Source organism: Varroa destructor, unplaced genomic scaffold (assembly GCF_002443255.2).
Source record: "Varroa destructor unplaced genomic scaffold, Vdes_3.0 BEIS01000006.1, whole genome shotgun sequence".
Lineage (NCBI taxonomy): Eukaryota > Metazoa > Arthropoda > Arachnida > Mesostigmata > Varroidae > Varroa > Varroa destructor.
Genome location: NW_019211459.1, coordinates 26987032 through 27005538, shown reverse-complemented (window position 1 = coordinate 27005538; position 18507 = coordinate 26987032). Strand labels below are relative to the sequence as shown.

General features: G+C 43.5%; 1 protein-coding gene across 2 annotated transcripts; it reads right to left on the bottom strand.

Annotated features, from left to right (window-relative positions):
* Positions 1-1888: 1888 nt before the first annotated feature.
* LOC111252327 (uncharacterized) lies at positions 1889-17932 on the bottom strand. Of its 2 annotated transcripts, XM_022810003.2 has the most exons (9): positions 16592-17932; positions 15810-16157; positions 13874-15658; positions 12164-12219; positions 10520-10656; positions 4284-4434; positions 3664-3852; positions 3242-3367; positions 1889-2928 (listed from the first exon to the last, which is right to left on the bottom strand). In XM_022810003.2, the coding sequence occupies exons 1-9, from the start codon at positions 16671-16673 to the stop codon at positions 2761-2763; spliced, it is 3042 nt and encodes a 1013-aa protein (XP_022665738.1). In that variant the 5' UTR covers positions 16674-17932; the 3' UTR covers positions 1889-2760. The 2 variants fall into 2 exon arrangements, with proteins under 2 accessions (XP_022665738.1, XP_022665739.1); XM_022810004.2 differs by lacking the exon at positions 15810-16157 and having other exon boundaries at positions 16592-17926.
* Positions 17933-18507: the final 575 nt, after the last annotated feature.

Sequence of the window (18507 nt, the reverse complement as noted above, 5' to 3'; positions counted from 1 at the left end):
TGTCTAAGTTAACAAAATTAGTTGTCTCGTGCTCGTTTCAGTATGCGCACATCCATAATATAGCTTTCTATAGAGACACTTGAAAATACAATGCCCTCATTTGACATCATGGCAATAAGCAAATTTTCGATAGAAAGGCCTGGCATGAATTTAACTTAGAATACTGTTTAAATACAATTCGTGTTTGTTAAATAAGTGACATCACAGTTTAGTTTAATAGATAAACTAATTAACCTTCTTAGGAACGACAGACCGTTTCCTTGCGCTTTGATTTGTCCATCGCTCTTGTTATGTTGTAAACAGTTGCAACTATTGTTGCTATATAGAGAACGGAAGGGGATTATACTCTCTACCGGAAATACCAGCCATAGTTCCGACGCCATATAGGAAGCTTACCCCATATCAGCTGCCGTACAATTGGGCCTTTTGATATAGATACACCCTTTAACGTATATTTGCCGAACAGTCAAATTGTACGAGTGACCCCATTGAATTTAGAGAATATTAGGCGCAGCGTTGGCAAACTACCGCCTAATATTTTTGTGCGATTTGACGCTTTTGACGTTAAGTGACTCTAGTTTTAAGCGGAGTACAGAGATCGAGAGAAGGAGAACAGCGGCGCTGCTCTTTCCTGATGAGCTGTCGGCGACCGGCCGCCGCCGCCGCCGCCGCTGCTGCTACTAACTGCGAAACGGACTGGCAAATACATGCGGCCTGGGGACCACAGGCCTAGCACACTTAGGTAAAACGGTAAGGAAAGTAAACTTTAGGCGAGTGGATTTTTGAGAGAGAAGAATGTGCCATGGAGAGGTGAGGGTTTTTTGGGTAAGGCACGTAAGAGACCCTAAGAAGAGAGAGAAAGATAGATATAGAATGGCAAGACTATGGCATATTATGTGATGCCCCAAAACAGCTGCGTTTCACGACAGACGTTTGGGACTACAGATAGAAGAACTGTGACCCTAATTCAGCCTGACGAATGTTGAGATCAGGCAATATCGTGGCGTGTAAAGGCATTCATTCCTCCGCTTTAGCGAATCGCAGGGGCGACCGAACGTACCGGAAAAGGACGCACTGTTTATGGTTCCTATATTACAACTTCGTAAGATTTTTCCGGGCTTTTCCCGATGTTCGTGTTACTAATACATAATGTAACGAATCGTCAGTCATAGAAATACTAATGTAATAATGCAATAGTAGCTCTAGCCTATTATAAGCGCTCTTAGCTTCGCTCTGAAATGGGCTGGAAGGATGCAACAATCACTGAAGCTAAGCATTGCGATATCAATAAAACCAACAGCATCTAGTCGGTGAAACGTTTGTAAAAATAAAGCTTCTATGTAAAGCATTTTGACTTTTGCAGTAAGTATAGAACCAGCCAATTAAAGGAACTTGTTACGCCTTTTAGGCTACACGTGTCGAACGCGGGGATCTATAGTAACGAAGGGCTATCTTAAAGCTATTCTATATTTGGAGCTTAGCCACAATGTTAGACGCTTCCAGTAAGTTTTCTTGACAAAGCTATCAATATATTTTTTATAAATGAAACAAAAAAACATTGACCTTTCCTCAAAAACAATAGACTAACTATGTATAATCTAGTAGTCTAGGCCTTTAATTTTTCTTCTAAAAACTCTCAAAGTAATCCGCGTTTATCCAGTTTGACGTTCTATATTTGGACTAGATCATTATATGAATGATCATAATTAAATTACCTGATAAATTATTAAAGTGACTGCCTGCCGGACAGTAAAAATATGCTGGGCCTTTTTTTACCACTGCCTTTGCATTGGTTAGGAACTGCAAAGCAGGCTAATGTGTATATCGGACAAGTAAATATTTTAGTTGTTGTGATAGTTTTATTCTACTTCTTAATAAGCTCTGTAAGTTCAATAAATTTCACTGGATTTTTATTTATCAGTAATATCAATAATGAGTATCTACTACAAGTGTCCATTATATATCCTGGGGTCCGTAAAATGCCTGTCTTATTCTACCAAATAGGGTCAGATAAGACGTTTATTAATGAATATATGGCAATCTGCGACATGTAATATTCATAAATTTTACGTAAGCTATTGTTTGGTCAGTTCCAACTGCAACTACTAAGAGTCGATCGACTACTCTATACAACCGTAAGGGTTGCCTGTGTCGCTCTACCCTTACGACTGTACGCCCTTAAGGAAAACAAATGGTAAAAGACACCCAGACCCTTTCGAATAACAGATTTTACTTAAGGCATCTAAGTAACTGATCAGCTTGATTTGCCAACTTATACATAAACAGTAGGATAATGAATGTCGCTCAAGGCGGTCATAGGTGATAAATGCATGAACTTCCATGCGACAAATGAGTCCACTACACATAGCTCTTAGCGTTCCCATAACAAATACTTAGCACTATAATAATTGATTTATATACAGTGTTAAATATTTCCATGGACTGCATGTACAGGATCCACAGGGTTACACAAACGTTTGAATCGTAATGTTATTGTTAAATAACCCCCCAACCACTGAAGTAAACGCTATCCGTGGCGCAGCTTCAGTTAATTTTCGCAATATGGCTTCGACTGAGTTTGAACTAGTAAGTTCTAATTGTTTACGTTATAGTAAACTATTATTTATTGGTAACTCTCTTGAATAGGCTATTGTCAATGACGTAACATTAAACGTAACCTTAGTCTAAATTCTAGGCAGTCCCTTCGAAGGTTCGTTAGTATCTCTTGTCTTTCGCGATCGGTGTTGTCTTCGATGAATATTACGCCGTATTAACAGAGATAATCTGGTTAATCCAGCCTATAAATGAAGACACCTTGACATAAACACCGGGTACATCCTGTCGTCCGCAGCCAAGGCCCCAGGACACAAGACCTTTCAGTTCATAGAAGCCTCCCATGTCACATACCATCGGACTCCCACCGTCGCCCTGACAATTTCAACAAAGTGATACATATATATAAGGTACCATACATAGCATAATACGAAGAATATATTGCGCGCCTACGGTAACCTACAGCAAGAGGGGAACCTTGATTGAAGCTATGTTTCAGCTAGTCTGAATTGGTCAAATATAGATGGTACTAAAAGAAACGTATGGGAAAGCACGCAAAGTTCTTCTAGTTCTCACAAAGGCTATCTGAGATAAGTATATACACTACGAGGTCGAATTGGTAAAAGCGTAAACCTAATGTGATCTGACAAAAGTGACTGCTATAATTCCGCTAAGCTTTGAGGCTGACCTGACATGCATCGTTGCCTTTTTCCCCACCGGCACAGAATGTGCTCGCAGGGAGTTTGAATAGCTTCGCCGTGGCCGCGCTTAGTTGAGCGACGCACGTACGCTCCTCAACCATAGGAAGCTCAACCTGAACCGCAATTCACACGGTAAAACAACAAAGCATTATCGTATATACGTGCCTCAAAAATAAATGTCTCAGAAGCTGTGACGAAATAGGACTCGTTAACGGTTGACGTTTCATGGTCGTCCTACAACAATTCTGCTTCAATCGAGATCAATAAAAATAACAATAAACAATACGAATTTGAGCATTTGATCGAAGCAGGTTAATAAAAAAAGTAGTAAATAGTCAGAAATTAAATTTCTTTTCGAGTTAGGATCTTATACGGTTTTGGGCTGTTGTTTTCTCGTAAATGTTCCCACCTGCCGAACGCGCATGGCAACGGGTCCTCCTTCTTGTAGGGCACCGTAGCCCGTAACAGTGCATCGGGTGGATTGGCCTTCCTGACCTTGTGCTGCCTGTTCAGGATTCTTAGATCCTTGTTTGCCTGGTAGACACACAGTACAGGCTGCTGATATTGACGAAGAGTTCACATTGAATGGATTCAAAACCTGTTCAAAATAACAAAAAGTGTCCTACTTGTAATAATATGTCTCCAAAGTAAGATTCTTTCATCGATCATAATTTCCTACGTAACTGGTCGAATAGTAGTAACACGTTACTATAGAACATTTCAGCCATCTAGGAAAAATTATTTGAGTTTTCCGGCGCTTCGTCTTAGAGAGGTTCTACTTCTTAGATGAATTGTCCTATTATGATGAAAATTAGCCGAACTGAAAATTTAATAGTAGGAGATTTTGCGGAAACGTCGTTCCAGTTACGTTTAAGGACAAGATCTAGCTAACCCAGTAGCAATTGTCCAACTTCCTTCAGTAAGATTTGCATCGTAGTGACAGAAAATCGTGGTACTAAATTCACTTAATTTCTATCATAGGCAAGATAATGAAGACCAAAAACCGGCAGTTAAGTAACTGATATGAACCTTAACAAGCGCGATGTCGTTGTCAAGTGTGTTTTCATTGTAGTTGTGGTGTATATAGCTAGCCCAGGCCTTCTTGCGTGAATGCCCATGTCTCGCTGTGAGATCAACCGATCCCACCTCGACAAAGAACGTATCTCCATTTCGGACGTACCTGTATGAAACAAGATATACATCAAAATATAGAATTATGAACCACTATAGATATTCGCTAATCGTAGCAATTCGTAATGACTTTGATTCTATACATCTATTACCTTTTTATTACCAACCTAAAATAAATGAATGAACACAACTCAGACTGGTTGTAGGACAATTTGCCTTTATTTAGATACTTTAGGAAAAGGTAGCAACTCTGCTCACCCAGTGCTGGCAAAGCAGAGCAGAACTTCAACGAGCCGTCAGCCAGAACATAGAGCGTTGTTAGAGGGACTTCGTTGCAGAGTTCAAAAATCCATAGGGAAAACCTTACAAGATGGAGAGCCCTAAGGCATGCTGAAAAGGGACAGAGTCGTCATACTAAGGAAGCTACTTCCGCGATACGAGAAGTTGTCATGGACAGCATTTGGGAACAAGGAGCAACGGAATTAGAGAGCGAAACATTAGCGATTGTGGCGGCCGAAACCTCACGGCAGCAGGATGCATCAAAGGAAAGCACCGGGGCCATGTTTTTGGCGACCTAGCTCTTCGTCAAGAAGTTCCCCCGCTAGTACCAGCCATAGTAGCCGCATGAACTATGCGGGAAGTTCTGCTTTCGGCTGCCTGAAAGAAGGCGGAAGTGGTAATTCATCCCAGAGCGAAATAGGGGACTTGCTTGGTAAGCTGCTTACCAAAATATTTGAAGCGCTCATCCAAGAAAGGTTACGATCATTTCCTGAGGAGCATGGACTGATGTTTCACAGAGAGTTTGGATTTAGCAGAAGTCCCTCAATATTTAGGGCGAGATATGGCACCCAAGGTCTAACCCACGTGTGGGTGGACGCTCAAGATTCGAAAGTCATTCATGGCAGTACCTTTAGACGTCAAGAAAACCTTTAACACTCTTCTGACCAGGATAATATATAAAACAATGACTAGGAGACTGCACCGCCCTATTTGGTGCGCGTAATATCTAATTTCTTAAAAATTGATAACGAGCGAAAGAACCATCATAGAGGCAGGGGTGCCCCAAGACTCTATACTAGGGTTATGGAAGATTGCCTACGATAATATCCTAGGGCTACGAAATCTTTCAGGCAGAATAGAGCTCCTGATGCATGCAGATCATTTGCCAGTTGCGGTACAGGCAAAAACGGCTACATAGATGGACCTATACGCCAGTAAGGCAGTCCGCACAATCTCGGAATTGACGATGAAAAGTGGGTTGGAGTTTGCTCCGGAGGTATAACGAGGGCGTACTGCTTATAAGAAGAAAACGTGTATGAGAAACAAATCTTAACCTAATGGTAAACAATAAACAAATGGTAAACGGTGTTAAATATCTGGGTGTACGCCTGGCTAAAGGACCTAGCGGGCTGCTTTATGTTAAGCACCTACAGTTATGGCGAAAGCTAATAGAACGACGAACGCTCTAGCAAGGGTTCTGCCTAACATATGCAAGTCAAGAAGGATGAGCAGATGGAGGCCTCTGACGTTGGTCGCCAAGTCAGTAGTGCTTTTCGGTTCTTCAGTTTGCTTTGGATCGTCTGTTGGCTTCAAAACAAGTAAAAGGATTCTCCGCTGCGAATTTCCTAAGCACATAGGGCAGTTAGTACGTCAGTAGCTTTTGTCTTAACCGGAACATCCCCGTAAGACCTAAGGGTTGAAGAAAGCAAGCAAATGTCCCAAACGCTTTAAGGAAACTGTTGCGTGGGCGGTTATAGCATTTGGAAATCCCGGAGCCGTCGTCCGAGAACTTATTTCAGACATCGGGAAATAGCTGGAGCGCCCCGGAGGAAAAGTGGACTCTTACGTAACACAGATCGTTAGAGGCTATGGGGATTGTTTGTCTTTCCTACACAGGACTGAAAAACCCATTTGACCCATATGTGTCCATAGCGAGCAAACGGCCGAAATTGACTTTGCCAACGCATTGCTAAACTCAGTTTCGAAACCGTAAGGACAACAGCCACAAACAAGGTCTTAGCTAAGTAGAGATTCCTTTTCCGGGTTGTCTAGAGTACGGCTAGCGGAGCTTGTGAAGTCTATGTGCGCCACCACTGGGGGGGGGGGGGGGGGGGAACCCGGAGTCATCGGAGCCAAAGAGGCCCTGAAGGCCTGAAAAAGAGTGCCTCAAGTTGTAATGGAGAATGAGATTTTTCTCGGCCTTGAGAGACTGCAGACGGCGCGATTAGAATTTCGAGTTTACAGGTTTTAGGATACAGCGTGTCTGGTGAGGCAGGCAATACGGAAGTGACCATGGTCGATTGACAAGTAGACATCTGCTTTTTCTGCTGGTCTGGAACGCTCTTCAATGAAGTTCCGAACTGCCAAAGAGTGAAACTTAAGGGTGTGTTAGCAGCCTTGGCCAACCCAAGTCCGGCCGTAGGGTAATAGTATCGAGATTTAGTCTATATATGAATTGTACAGACATGAAGACATTAAAGCGTTCTGTTCCATTAAGTAAGTAGGAAGTTGGTCTATATAAAAGCGATTTGAATTCAATCTGAACTATTCATTGATAATCCATTAACGTAATTCTACTTATATATATATACTACTAATTTATTTACGCTAAACACATAAAAAAAATCTATTATTTAGGAAGGTGTTGGTATTTTCTATTCATATTATTGTAGCATTTTGCTATCAGGTATTTCCTTTAGATGCTACAAAACTATATATAGATGTTTACAAACATGACAATATTATACATGAGCTAGATATGGTCAAAGCTATTTTTCAAGCTGCATTTCAATATGTATACACATGGTTTTTAGATGGCACGATTACTCAACCGCTAAACGTATAGAATGGCTGGTCAAAATCACAGGTGCCAATTCATCTTCAGCTATGATAGGGTTACGGAATAGACAACTTAATTTTTTCCAAACGAGAAAATCGGTCCAATAAACACTAACAATATGTTTACTTTCAGATCGTCTGTTGCTTCGTTCGATGCTTGCTTCAGAATAAAGTTATATTACCGGCTGTGAGTAGTTGTCGTCGAATAGGATCATCATGGCCACCGATTTGTCATTGGCTTTTATTTTTCTTTTCATCGGGATGGGAATGCCTTTCAATCGTTCAATTGGCGCCTTTATTGACTGTCATTTAATTCGTTGCGCGCTGCGCTAATCGCTACGAGAAAATTCTTCACCGTGAAGTTCATTACAGGGAGACTGAGCACAGGTAGCATCACATTGTACTGCTTGACACCGAGGGGCTGTTCGAGAAAGTAGTCTTCCTTATAGATTCGCTTGTTGGAGTGGTTGATAGTGGCTGGGTCGGAGATTGAACGAACGAATATTAATGACTTTTATTAGAAAGCTTTTCATTGTCTTGTCTTTCCTTATCTGGGACTAGATCGACGCGAGTCAACGGCGTCGACTCCTGGCAATCGTCTACGTGAAGATACGATACTACGCCGCTGGCCAGTGAATCATCAAAAGCAAGAATTTTACGTCTTCGAAGACATTTTTTCAGTTGGTAAGCTGTTGCAAAAATAAGACCTAAAATTACGGCGCCTACAGCCAGAACAATGGCCACTATAGTGACACTTGATACAGACTCGTTAGAGCATTTTTCATCACTGAGATCCCCACAATTATTGTGATTGTCGCAAACATGAATTGCGCTAATAAAACGGGATCCGGTCAGGCACTTGAAACAGCCATGCAACAGCGTATCATTGCCTTCGCATTTTGCCTTGAACGCGGTAACGACCATATCAAAACCACGTCCAGTAGCAGTAAGATTTTTGACGGAGGACCGATTAGCGGTCATCCACGTAAGTTCCACTTCTCCGTTATTGGACACATTGAAGTGATTAGGAGAATCTCCGTCAAATAAATTGCCAAATAATGTCACAGGTTCCGAGCTTCCCGCTAACCTCAGGGTCAAATTGTCGAGCTGACTTCGCGTGACCAGCGTCTTCATAGCTATAATAAGGCCAATATCTTTGTGAGACGCATTCAGTGTCATAGTGCACTGTACTCCGCCCAGATATAATTTCCTATGCGGCCTTTGGCTTCGTATAAGAAGTGCCTCGTGGAATCGGATTGTTCGTAGATCATTCTCGCAGTAGTCTTCTACAGTGTATAGATGCCGCTGTAGTACCCCGTAGGCGTGAGTGTGAGGGGGCAAAGGATGGTTAGTCTGGACATCCGTCGCTGTCACGCCCTTCCTCATCGTAGACAAAAGCAACATACCAGCCGCACCGAGCAGGTAGTTTACTTTTGCAATGTCAATCATTTGCTAGCTATTCGTTATTTCCAACTAACTAACTAACTAACTAACTAACTAACTAACTTCAATCCAGCAATGCGCATGCCTGTATTTGTCATGAAAGCATTTGTGCCGAACAGCAAACCGTCACGAAACAAGTTCTTCAGTACGAGAGACAGACAGAAGTTGCGTCAACGATTCAAAGCGACTTGCACCGGTGTCCTGGCTTTTCACGAAGTATCCTATCGCACGTAGACGCTAACGTATGGGAGTGCTCCTACAGTGCCAGTGTTTTCTAGCATCGCTCACTCCAGCGTTTATGTATTGCTTGCGAGACTTAAAGGCAAGTTGTGTCGAACAAAAGAAGTACGCTACGTGACGCGGACTCTAAAATAGCCACTCAATTGAATACGCCTTGCGTAAGGAGTCACATCTCTTCAAGCAGCACATTCACTGCGTTCTTCAGCGTTGTTGTTCGTTGTGTTTCTTTTGAGTGGAGCTAGTTAGAAGAAGCTTGAGGAAAGAGAGAAATAAAGCGAAAAAGGCGATCAGTCGTCCCCCATCTATCTTTTCTCGGCTCGTGGACGCCAAGCATGGACCATTATCGTCGCATTCAAGAGAGAATGCCGGCCGTCGGTGTGCTGGGCTACAGCGACCGCCCGCCCGCCCGCCCGGTCAGCCAGCTGGCCGGTCGAGAGACAGCAAACAATGGCAGGCAAGATGGGGCGATCATGTAAACGCCCTTCACTCGTAAGAAAAGGGATATAGAGTGGCTACAGAAAACTTGCCTCATATGGCTTCGACACGAATAACCCGTAAACCTAACATTCAGTCATCCGATACTAAGGTCATACTGACCTTTCTCGTAGGCTGATTAATCGATGGCACGTACTAAACCGTTGCCTAACAGCTGCAAAACGTTGGAAATTCTCAAGTGTCATGCTGCTACGGCAAATGATAAGAAACAAATAAGCCTAATTAGACGAATGACAAAAAATTTACGTAGTACTACGTCAAGAGGGTACCATCAATCTTGAGTTTGGAGTCAAGCTAATAAGCTATCTTTTTAAAATAGGGAACGCGAGACATTATCCACAACACAAACATGCGTCAATTTCGTATATCTTTCTCTCTTAACAGAAGCGTATCTAGGGTCGAAACTAACGAAATTGTGAGCCTGCACTTATTTCATTTTTAACATAAAACTAAGTAAACTGAGTAAAGTCTTGCGCCCAAAGCACTAAACTGTAAGCAGAGTCTAATATTTGAGAAATATTTTCAGCTCATCTACGGCCAAGAGAATACCTACGTTAACTTTAAACCTCAGACGCTAATAAATATTTTGAACAGTAGAACAAATACGGTTTATATATGTATTGCGTATTTTTGAAACGGAAGCAAAATATAAGTGCAAATATCGTAAGGACCAATTTCAGATGTGCTAAAAATATGAGTTACACGATACGCACGCTGGCCGCATGTACACCGCACAAAAATGAAGAACTCAAATTATTAGAAAAGAATAGCAGAGCCCAAGATTAATCTCTTATCCTAAATGCTATGGCTGTGAGTTTGGCGTCCTATCGACCTCGTCACCGAGATGAGTAACCCTCATTAGATGGCAAATTAGTCATTGCTTTCTGGTTAGGGCTTATCTGAGAAAGGTAGTCATTAAAAATAGGGGATTGAATATTTCATTAGGTTTAGATCAGCGATTCGATTGCTCTATAATGGTAATTTTGCTCGAAATAGGGAATGAACCGCAATACCATCACTGCTAAATATAGTATGCGTATCTTGACTATCACGATGCGAACGGTAAAAGACCACGAAATTTGAACGTAACAAAAAGCAAGTGTTGATTTAGAACTAACTTGGTTACGCAATGAGCTGCGGTGACTATCCATTGAGGACCGATAAGGGCTCCACCGCAGACATACTGGCCTTTCTCGTTGTAGATAGCCGCCTGCCAGCACCAATCTCCAAGCCCCGCGTCTTTACCTCCGATTACCTGCCAATAATAAGATTCCACGAAGGATTCGCAGCATATCGTATGAATGCCTAAATAAATACTACTCCGCAGTATTCAATTATGAACATAATAACAGCTTTCTAAAGATGTGCCTATTTGTGACATAATTGCAGTGTGGCCTTTAAGAGAAATCGTAGAACGACGTAAACGAACGGATCGTGTATATATTGATTATTTCCGTCGTAAAACGGCATATGGTTAGGTATCCTGGGACATTTGCAGAGGACGGCATCCCATGGTCTCCCAGCATCTCATGGTCTGATCTGACATTAGGGTATTATACAGTATCTGGACAAACTTGACGCCCATCGATGCCGCTCAAAAGTTTTCCTCAAAACTTATTTTACCCCAACAACTTGGATCATGTCTGATGATCATGATCAGATGATCTGGAAAATTTGTATCGACAGTAGCTCAATTCTCTATTTGCTGCGGCTCTTTTCGCCTCGGCCTTAAATAGTGGTTATCGTTTTTGTTATATGTCTCCTAGCTAATATGTTTACGATTTCCATATGTGCATGCGAAGTGTACAAGTCTATTCATGCTTTTTATTGGGAGTTTTCAAATGTTAGCACTCGATCTATCATGTGCAAAACGTCATCCTCGTTGCCTCCTGGGCACAGCACTCATGGGAGCTGATCCTATGTGCCCCAGTTGATTCCGGAAGAGGTCTGCGTGCCCGCAACCAACGCCCTTCCGCAGACTGTTTTGTCAGTGAGCCAGCTTGATGGACCTTGATGTGGTATAGCATTCGACACAACCACAGGCTGCAATTGGTAACTTGGTTATTGTGAACTTTTCTTTCGACTTCGTTCCGTTTCGCTCGTTTCTGCTAATAGAGAAAGTGGATTGTTTACTCGTCAACCGTAACGTCGTGCTCCTCTGTATATGACGTAATGAAAGGCCTTCTTTTAGCTTTGCGGGAAGGAGTGGTATAAGCGTTTCACTGATTTCAGGGCAGCTAATTTGCTTTTACCCTACTATAGACATACTTACTACTACCGCATGTTACGTAAAAATGTTCGTACTTGGTTTTTTTTTAATCAATACTCTTGCATTTGTACTGGCTCATTAGGCGTTCGTTTATTTGAAATAGCACATCTATATGACTTCTACGAAACTTAGTGCGATGTACTGAAGTATACTTCCATATCGCATGTTGTCCTTGTCATAACTGCGTATACTTCATAGCAGTGGATTGCCCTTCGTAGCGCAGAATGCTACAAAAGGACGCAAATCCATGTTACTTTTCGGTAGGTAGGTAGGTAGGTAGGTAGGTGGAGTAACGGTCCACTCGAAGAGGGACGCAATGTAGTTTCCCACTACATCAAAGCTCATTGAAACGCTATAGGGCTGTTATTAACGAATTATGTTCGTGCTTGGATGACTTCAAATAATCTGCACAGACGCTAGTCAAACAAACTCGTAAAACAAAAAATCAAATACTATAATGATTACGTTCCGTCAAAAACTAATAACTACGTACTTTTTGTTGTCGAGCGCCACTGCGCCGTCCACAGCTGAGCGGTTCGCGTGAAAATCCTGAAATATATTATATCTACTTGTTTATTAGAGCTAGACAGCCATCTGTGTTCAACTCAGAACAGAGATGTTCTAAACATACTGTAAGTTGTGTCATAATAACAGAATCTGGTTGAAGATGGAGCCTGTATCTATGGATTTCATCTTCATACCAACATGGTAGACCTATGCGGAACAGTTAGTACCGATTTTGAACACATGTAAGTGGGCGAAATGACACCTACGGTTGCCAGAGAGTTACATATGGTAACTTGTCTACTATTATACCTTATAACGATCAATGTCGGTGTTTCAGAGTAGCAGAATTTGATAGAAGACTTATAAAGTGTTATAGCTAGATCACAGCTAAAAGAAAACACAGCTATTTTCTTTTTTAATTCTGAAGAAATTGGTCACAAAAAGGTGCTTTGGACGATAGCCTTCGTTGAAAGCCATTCTTAAACTTCATGTAAGTTGCTCCAGCCAGAAGCTTAGCGAGATTAGTGGTTCACAGCATAAAGACATTTTACATTGAGCGATTAAAGCCAAACTTAATAGGCGTGGGGCGTTTCCTTATACTACATTATGTAACTGTTCAGAGGAAAGCTCGTTTCTTGAGCCAGAATGGCATCGAGTTTAGACAATTGAGCAAAGCATAGTTTTTCTGTATAGGTCGAAAACATACGATGGGTGTATCCGTTCCACAATACTTGCAGTTACGGCCTAGCTTTTTATTTGGAACCCACAGCGAAGTCAACCCTTTTATAAAGTTATATTATATTCTTAATCGACTCTTTAGTTTTGTTATATGTGATACGTTACGTTTAGCAATATAAGGGTCAATTAAAAGTTGCCGTTTAACAGAGCTAATGCTTATATTGAAAATATGTTAGCATTTATGGCCTCCTATTCTGTAGAAGGGGGCTGACAATTATTCAGCTGTTAAGGATTTTATTGGGTCTATGTAGTGGAGTTATCTTTTACAATTTAAAATCTTAGACAAATCATTTTTTTTGCGAACGTATGTTTTCTAATGACACTTCGATAGATGCCGTAATATTCCGAAAATCTACGGGTAAATAACCCTAAAGCATTTACGAAATGTATCAAAAGCGTTTGCTGCTTGAACATCCAACCCTTTTCAATAGGACCAGCTACCTGAGGGACCTTTATTCACTATAAAACCCGAAATTAAACCCATGCTTCGCTAGGAAGCTGGGCTTCAGGCGTCTATCTTTGCACAACACTGTTCCTATTATGGATTTTCCACGTCCAGGTACTCTTTAGGGATCGAGTAATTCAAGTTATCTGACATCTGAAAGTACTGTCGAAAAATCTGGATAGGCGCATTATAACGATCTAGCTCACTAGTGCGTTAGCGCCCGTATGAATATCTCGGGCCTTTGTATCTGCGTCTACTTCACTGGGTAGACGTCAGAGTAGCCTGGGTAGAGGTCGATACCACAAATTTTAATGGATTTTTAGATAGTTCACTTTAGCCCCTGTGTTTTTTGTCGATTAAAATTGGCCTGCCTGGATCTATTTTCCAATTATTCTATGTAAAAAGAGCATTGACAGTAGCTCATAGCAAATGAACCTTTATAAAGTGTGAATAATGTTAAAAACCTAATAAAATGTTAGGCATTCACTTTAAAATTGACCGATCGATACTAACCCTTTAAGCGCGTCCCATTCGATTCCCTCGAAGCCTGGGAGTGAGGAGCAGGGAGTATTGGTGGTGAGTCCGTAAGCGAAGGTACGGATATGATTGAAGGAGAAGCAGCTCTAGTGGGAACGAAACCACCTGCCGTTAACACGGGACTACTTGCGGGGGAAGAGGGAGTCGGCTTGGCTCCAGTATTAGTGATAACAGGTTCTGATTGGCCGATGGGCCGAAATACTCGGTTGAAGTTCTTGCTACCCAAAAAAGAACTTTGATTAGGCGTATTAACATGGTAGGAAGGACTTTTTAAACGAGTTCCTGATACAGGCGTAATGGAAGGTACCAACGGCTGGGAAGCGCTGAGACTTGTAGGCGACGGTAATAACATATCTGTGCTTTCTTGAGGCAGAGCAACAGGGGATTGGCCGGGTCTAGGCCTTAAGGCGGGCACAAAATTACCCTGAGATGCTGGCGGGGACAGTGGCGGTGATCCGGATGACAAAGGAGGACTGTGGGGTTGAGGTGACGTAGCAGGAGCGATGGCTACCGGCGGCGTCTTTGGCCCATTCGGTAAACGTTCGGATAATGCGCCACTTTGCTGTACGATGTTTGTAGGAGGCCTTACATTTATCGGTTGAAGTTGAGACTCTTGAGGTTCACTAGATGGGTTTAATTTATTGTCACCATGCGGAGGCAGCTCCCCAGGGCTTGGCCGTTGAGCGAAAAGGCTTCCATCTGTAGGCACTGGTATAAGACCCCCTGGTGGCACGGAATGTGGCCCTAACGGACCAACTTGATTAAGAATAATGGCAGCGCTCAAGGTACGCTTGACGTCACTCGTATCGGCACAGCACATATAGCCGTCAGTGCACTTGAAATGTGGAAATACGTCATTAGAGCCAAAACAAGTGAATTTCATTAGTGGGGCAATACAGCTGCCGGGACACTGTATAGTACTGGCAATTTTCGTTACTAATTCAGCACTAGATAAAGGACCGATGGCCTCTTCTTGGATAGGAAGCGGTAGTCCAAATAGTTCACCGCTAACCGACGGTTGCTTATTAAGCGTAGTTGGCACAGCGAACCGCGACGAACCGCTCAAAGGGAACGGAGACTGGACATTCGGAGGGCCTGTTAAGATGATACCAGGGCCATCAGGTCCACGGTCATTGGTGTAGACGTCGCCACCTCCTGCTCGACCCGGGGTATCCAAGCAACAGATGGTAGCAGGTGGACACATAGTGGTTTCCGTTGAAACTTGGTTACCTTTGCTACGGCACGCCGTATGCATGAAACCCGGAAGGCAACGACCAACGCAGGTCGGCAGAGTCAATGAGGCTGGAGGTGGGGAGGAAGTCGTCGTTGGCGTTGAGGTCGCGCCTGTGTTCAGGCAACACACTCCGCCTGAATTACACGTTGCCGTATAATCAACTTTGTCGCATAGCAGACTGAAGAGCGATGAAACGCAAGAGCCAGTGCACTCAATTGGCCTACCCGCCTTTTTCTCAATCTCTATAGGTTGTTTGCTAGATTTGCCATCTTGTCCTGCAGTCACTGTCTGTCCCTCATTCTCATTTGCACAACAAAGTCCACCATGACCACACAAGCCATCGGCTATAGAAACGCGACAATAAGCGGCAAATGTTTCTGAAATACACGCGCCCGGACAGTTGATATTGGTGATAGCAGAGCCCGTCTTGTATTTAGGGTCAGTCGGAACGGCTGAAGTAGATGCGGATTTAGACTCATTCGAGGTGTTTATCGTCTCAATACGCACGTCCGGTTCGACACGATCGCCTGGAATCAATGTAGACACATGTCGTTGTGAGCCAATAGAGCAGGATACATAGAAAATGTACCCCACTGCAAACATTCGTAAAAACAAAAGCTCGACCAGGTGCTATTTGGTTAACAAAGCAGGCTAGGGAAGTTAGTCAGTTAGCCGTACCTAACAGTAGAGCTGTCGCGTTGATGGAGTGATCAGCTGGTGGAAACGGGGGCTGCGAGTCGCTGGTAGAATCTGAATCACCCTTCAGAGGCTGGGGTGTTGGTTTCGTAGCTGGAGTTTCATCTTGTCCCTGTCCACCGGTGGCCGGCGCGCCCTTTACGAACGCGTTGCCGATTTCGCTCGACGACGCCACATTCACTGGACTTTTTGTGATACAGCAGCGGAGATAAGCCGCATCGCATTGTGCGTCCGATAACGTTTGCTCGCAGAGCAGGGCGGTGATTGCATGCACGCATTCGCCAGGACAACCCTGGTTTTTACTCGTCGAAGTTAGGCTACCCAGGATGCCTACAACAAGTCACGGTTACGAGGAGTCATCAACGTGAGGTTAGTTGGGAGCAGGAGTTCGTCGAAGCGACGGAGGTCGTGCTGAGAGTCGACAAGGTGAGATAGCACCATCACACTATAGTACAAGGAGATCATAGGATAAGCAGGAGGCCGCAGAGGACAAGTGCGAGAGAGTGTCATCTCCACAGTACAACAACACGAAAAGCGAACATATCTATTTCCACAAAAAAAAGGACAGTCAATGATGGCCTCAATTTAACCTTCAAAATTCAGCAGCTAATGTCTTTGCTAGGCCTTTGGTTGGGTGTAATCACCGAAGGAGTTACTTATAGAGCAAAGCTAATAGATTTTAGTTTACTGCACATCTTGAGAGCGCTACAGCATGTTATTATATCAAGTGTAAATTCCAAACAAACTTCTACCGTTCCACTTACCTGTTATCAGCGCACTTGTGTCTTGTGCGCCCGCTCGAACAACAAACACGGTCAGTATAAACTGCTTTAAAAGAAGCATCATGGCGCACTAAAATTTAATATCAATTAGCTCACTATTTGTGATTGCGGTAATTCTGCGTGCACCGAGAAAAGGTCGGTCGTTGTTTAGGGGATGCTGTCACGAAAGGATCTCAAACTCACATCATTACTGCCGATTGTCATGTTCTACGACCGGACCGCTATGGATTTCACAACGAACTAGCGTACACTTAGGTAGCGTATCGTTGACGTACGACGATGATTTGAAACAATGGAACACGGCATGAGATGTGACAGCCAATGATATGTTTTGTATCATATAGCTGCTTGCAGTATCGTAGCTACTAGTGACGACGACTCGTTGCCTGTTGTTAACGGCAACAACAGCAGCAGCAGCGGCGGGTCAACTGTAGAGTTAGCCAGTCTGTTGAGCACGATACGGAGCGGAGTCAAGCACGGAAATCGACGAAGGTAACAGCAGCAGCAGCAGCAGCAGCTTGTGAAGACCTGCTAACGACAGCAGCATGGATCTCGGTCGGATCTTCGACTCCTGGCTGTTCGGGGAGAGGGATGCTGCTGATGGCGATTGGAGCAAGGGCTTCTTCTTAAGCTGTCATTTTCTGGCAGACGACGGTGAAGACCCGGCCCAATCGGGCCCAATGCTGTCGGGGACATGTCGAAAGCCAGCGCCGAGGGGAGCAGAAAACAACAACAGCCACATCGGAACTAGCTCTTCAATAGTTCCCCCACGGAATTAGTGGAGCAGCGCAGTAGCGGTAGTTGTAGTGGCAGTATTAGTAGTTCAACCAGCTGCGATCACGATTGGCCGTCGCGTTAGATTCATGCTTGAGAAATGTGTGAGCTGCGGCGGCTGACTCGACCGGCGCAACGGTGAAGTCAGCCGTTGCCGCCGCCGTTAAAGCCCGCAACTTTGTTTTGGCCGTTACTCGGTTATACGTGACTGTTGCTAAGCCGGCTCAGAGCTGGTTTGAACTGAGTGAAGAGACGTCAATGGCCTTCACCTACCTTCGGCGCGATGTCGCCACCGCAGAAGCAGCAGTTACCATAACAGCGAACAGCATTTCTATTCCTCAGCTAGTGATTTCTTCGAAGACACCCTGTGACCGCCGCCGTCAGCGTCGATACCACGCGTGGCTTCATACAGTCGGAACGCTACTATCACCCGACAGCGAATGATGTGCTCTGCGCACAGCTGAACCTTTGAAGCGACTGGTACTGAAGAGAAGATGTATCGACGATGACATTTCGATATTGGCGACCTGTAGTGAGAACTGCCAGCTTGGCGGCGGAACACAGGACTCGTTGATGGTTGGCCGATTCGATAAGGCCGTCCTCCATTCGATCCAAACGTATCCTGCAATTTTAAGAAGCTTTCTCAAATTCTGCTGTTCCAAGTCGGAAATGCTGCTCATAGATATTCTAGACACTGTTTTCCGCGTTGTAGGAGACCAATGACAGTTATTCGGAGCATCGCACGCAATCCTAAACAATGCGCTGACGTCTAGCGCAAATGTCAAAATAGAGCACCATACCATAGCGTTTAGAAGCTTGGAGCGTTCCTCTGACATAGTTGTTTTATAGTCGAATCCTATCCATGGCTATTTGGCGTCTAATTGAATGAATAGTCAGTCAAATGATTCGAATTGAGCCTCTAGCTTCTTAGATTAAAACGTACGTACATTTCAATGGGAATCGTTAGTTTTGCACAGATTTTTCGATCAAATGAACTAATCTGTATATATTTCCTGTATCGCTCTTACCATGCTTGCGACGATTTCGGTCGTAGCTGTTGTTTCAACCAGTCGTCTATACCGCGTATATATATATGTATGTAGTGATTAGTTGCAACGGTAATC

Excerpts from the sequence above, each read along its gene's own strand:
- LOC111252327 (XM_022810003.2), bottom strand. The coding sequence starts at position 16,673 with ATGATGCTTCTTTTAAAGCAGTTTATACTGACCGTGTTTGTTGTTCGA. Across the intron at positions 15,659-15,809 it reads CGCGACAGCTCTACTGTTAG|GCGATCGTGTCGAACCGGAC; the intron begins GTACGGCTAACT and ends CATTGATTCCAG. Across the intron at positions 4,435-10,519 it reads GCAGCTCATTGCGTAACCAA|GTACGTCCGAAATGGAGATA; the intron begins GTTAGTTCTAAA and ends TGTTTCATACAG.